Source organism: Bombina bombina, chromosome 4, assembly GCF_027579735.1.
Source record: "Bombina bombina isolate aBomBom1 chromosome 4, aBomBom1.pri, whole genome shotgun sequence".
Lineage (NCBI taxonomy): Eukaryota > Metazoa > Chordata > Amphibia > Anura > Bombinatoridae > Bombina > Bombina bombina.
The window spans coordinates 710,975,269-710,978,915 of NC_069502.1; the positions used below are offsets into that span (position 1 = coordinate 710,975,269).

General features: G+C 29.7%; 1 protein-coding gene across 1 annotated transcript; it reads right to left on the reverse strand.

Annotated features, from left to right (window-relative positions):
* Nucleotides 1-1,210: 1,210 nt before the first annotated feature.
* Nucleotides 1,211-3,226, reverse strand: TCF21 (transcription factor 21). Its single transcript, XM_053709159.1, has 2 exons — nucleotides 2,715-3,226; nucleotides 1,211-1,542 (listed from the first exon to the last, which is right to left on the reverse strand). Exons 1-2 carry the CDS (start codon nucleotides 3,162-3,164, stop codon nucleotides 1,453-1,455), a joined length of 540 nt encoding a protein of 179 aa, XP_053565134.1. The 5' UTR covers nucleotides 3,165-3,226; the 3' UTR covers nucleotides 1,211-1,452.
* Nucleotides 3,227-3,647: the final 421 nt, after the last annotated feature.

Sequence of the window (3,647 nt, forward strand, 5' to 3'; positions counted from 1 at the left end):
TTATTGTTAAAAAATATAATTATAAAAGGAAATGGAATTTGCAGGACAAATTAAAAAAAGAAATCATAATCTATCTGATTGCAGTGGATTAACAATGCTAAATGTAAATATTCTGTTTGACAATTATTCCTCTAATAGCTATTACTTATTGGTTTGTAACGGGTTAAATCAGTCTCCCATATCAAATATTTGCAACGTTTAAAATACTTATTTTCTAAATATGTTTCTTTTAAGACTAATTTTTACAGTCTAAACAAAATCAGCAACATTGTATAATAAACTATTAGGTGTTTCTTTAAAATTAGAATGTATGCAATTGTAAAACGTTGGCTATAGTATAAAGCATCACTTAGATCACATGACCCAACTTTTTAGTATTAAGAAACATTAATTATATATTTTGGTCCCTACAGTTAACCATGAAAATGTTTATTCTCTTTTAATTAAAAACTTATCAAACTAAATATCAGTAATAAATCTCATAGAATGTAATGGACACTATTGTAGAAATTGTGTAGAAAAACTTTTATTATGGAAATAAATATATAAAGTTGTATTTATTTTTATTCTTAAATTAAATGGAATACAGAGCAATTGTATTTGTTTTCATAGCCATTACGTCTATTAAATACTGTTTATTGTATGAGTGTCATAACTAGATGATATTTTTAATGGTTTTATTTAAAATTCATAAAGTTTATACCAACATTATATTAATGGTCACACTATTTTTCTTTCAGACGTTAAAAACCTGAGATGTATCGTGTTTGCAACCGGTTTTCAAGTTTACAACTGGCATAGAATGTAAATTATTGTATGATAGTTTGCAGTAAATACTATGGGATTTTATTATTAAAAATGTATTTAACTATTAGTTAAATTTAATTTTTGCTTTAATGTTGGATAGGAATGAACCCTTTACCTGTTATTGATTACATTTATTGCTAAACCTTAGATAAAAACCATCAATTTAAAAGCACACATCAGTTAATGTACCTTTTTTTTTTATATATATTTCTTTAAATAATATTTGCTTTTTAATTGAAAAGGAACACAAATATATAATTATATATATAAACACTTTTTTATTCACAGGAATATCTGAATCTTTTCAGAAAAAAAATATATATTTTCATATAAATTTATATAATTGAATATGTGAGTCGATTCCAGACAAGACTATCAAAGTCAAATGTCTAAGTACTCCACATCCAACAACATACTGTACACATTTGTATATAGAGTTTTGAGAGCTCTTGAACCAGCAAGGCTGCAGGACTATAAATGTACAAATGCCATAACGTTAAATATAGCAAGGGTCTTTGGTCAGAGTGAAGGTTGCTGTATATTTGGTCTCCTCTAGAAAACAGACTGCATTGTCTTTACAGTTTGTATTTATTCCTTCCTTTTGGGGCTGTTCTGCCACCACCAGAATTGAAGGCCTCTCTAGGGTCATGAGGCTGTTGTACCGCACAAACGGCTGGAGCTCACCACTTCTTTAAGTTCATTCTCAGGTTTTCCAGCAACCATAAAAGGCCATGTCTATAAAAGAATAAACTGGCTGTTAACTTTGCAAATTGAGCAACCTAACATTATTTCTACATAACTAGCAAAAATGTATATATCTAGATACATAGACCTATAAGCAGTATCTGATTGTCTTAAAATCCCTTTTAACAAAATGGTTTGCTGTTTACCTGCTTCCCTATATATCAAGATCTATATAGGATTAAATAGTATTGTCGTTATTTGATAAAGCTAATGGATCTGTCTATCATCTATCTATCTATCTATCTATCTATCTATCTATCTATCTATCTATCTATCTAGATCTATGGCTCGACCAATCAAAATATATTATTATTAATATTATTATTATTATTTTATATTATTATTATTAATAATAATAATAATATTTCTTCTATTACTACTACTAATAATAATAATAATAATAATAATAATAATAATAATAATAATAATAATAATAATAATAATAGTATACAATACTACTACTACTACTACTACTACTACTAATAATAATAATAATAATAATAATATAAAATACTACTACTATTACTAATAATAATAATAATTGCTTTCACAGCGATTATTCTTGATTTTCTCCTCCAGTAAATGTCTTACCACATTAATATAAATACAGAATATAGAAACATTTCTCCTAAAACATTCAAAGTATAAAAAATGCTCATATATTGTACTATGAAAAAGTGCCTTTATGTTCTACTTGGTTACAGTTTACAACAAACTTTTAATACAATACGTAACCATTTGTCTGATACAATAATATAATTTCTTCTTCTGTATATTTTACCCTTTATTAAGAGGTGTGGTGTTATAAACATCACTAAAGTATAAAGACAAACTAAGGTATAAATTAATTTAAAAAACCAGAAATGAACCGTCGTATTGAAGTTCAATATTTTATACTTTTAAAATTCATAAACTACTTCAGAAATGTAGATGAATAAACATGAAATACGTAAATTAATATTTAAAATGTAGGATAATTTTTCAAATGAATGAAAATGATATAAAGTTGTCATCTAATGGGTAATTCGGCAATGATGATGATTATATTGTTATTATTATTATCATCACTATTATTATTATTATTATTATTATTATTATTATTAATGATAATAATAATAATACTCAATGCAATTTGATTATGATATATATTAAATGAATCTTACCAGGTTGACAGGATGGATGTAGCCATTCTCATACTTGTCATTGGCTAGGATTTGCCTTAGATGAGCTATATAACTAGATGCCAGCCTAAGGGTGTCCAGTTTGGACAGCTTGGTGTCTGGAGGTACCCAGGGTAAAGTGGTTTTGAGCCTAGAGAAGGCTTTGCTGAGCACTCTCATCCTTGCCCTCTCCCTGGCATTTGCCGCATTCCTCTGAACCTGCTTGCCCTCCTGGTTCACACCACTTAATTGATTTTTCTTGGAAGCAGTCTTCCTTCTCTTCCCTGATGACCCTCTACCTTTTTTGGGGGATCCATTTTCACAAGTGGAGCTCTCCTCATTGCTGTCGTTGGATATGCCAAACTCCTTGTTAGAATCCAGTTTGATACCATCACAGTCCAACATTTCCACCTCCTGGAATTCTTCCACATCACTAAGAGAACCAGTAGACATGGTCCCTGCTATTCCTTCCCTTGTGGGATCAAGGTGTGAAATAATGAAACAGAAAATGGGATGTGTTTGATTATAGACTACAGTGGACACGCCTGTTGGTAATGTTTGTCTTAGAAAGAGAGCTCTGGAATTTGATGAGGACAGTAGTCATTTATTTATTGTATGAGAGGCTGGATGGGGAAGGGCTTCATGAGACAGGAGGAGTCAGTACTGGAAGATACATCTGAACTGGCATTTCTCTATAGAAATCTCACAACCTCCTCCCACTGCTAACTAAAGACTTTTAAAAACTGGTGAAATTAAATTACTAAAGGTTTAAACATTCTGATAGAATAGGAACAATATATATAGTTTATATGTGTGTGCGTGTTGTAGTGTGTTTGTGAGTGTGTGTATGTATATGGTGAGAATGTAGTGTGTGTGCGTGTGTTTGTGAGTGTGTGTATGTATATGGTGAGAATGTAGTGTGTGTGCGTGTGTTTG

What these genes read in the sequence shown, in the direction of transcription:
- TCF21 (XM_053709159.1), bottom strand. Translation starts at nt 3,164, where the DNA reads ATGTCTACTGGTTCTCTTAGTGATGTGGAAGAATTCCAGGAGGTGGAA. An exon ending in ACATCCATCCTGTCAACCTG is followed by an intron (nt 1,543 to 2,714) that starts GTAAGATTCATT and finishes ATTCTTTTATAG; the next exon opens with ACATGGCCTTTTATGGTTGC.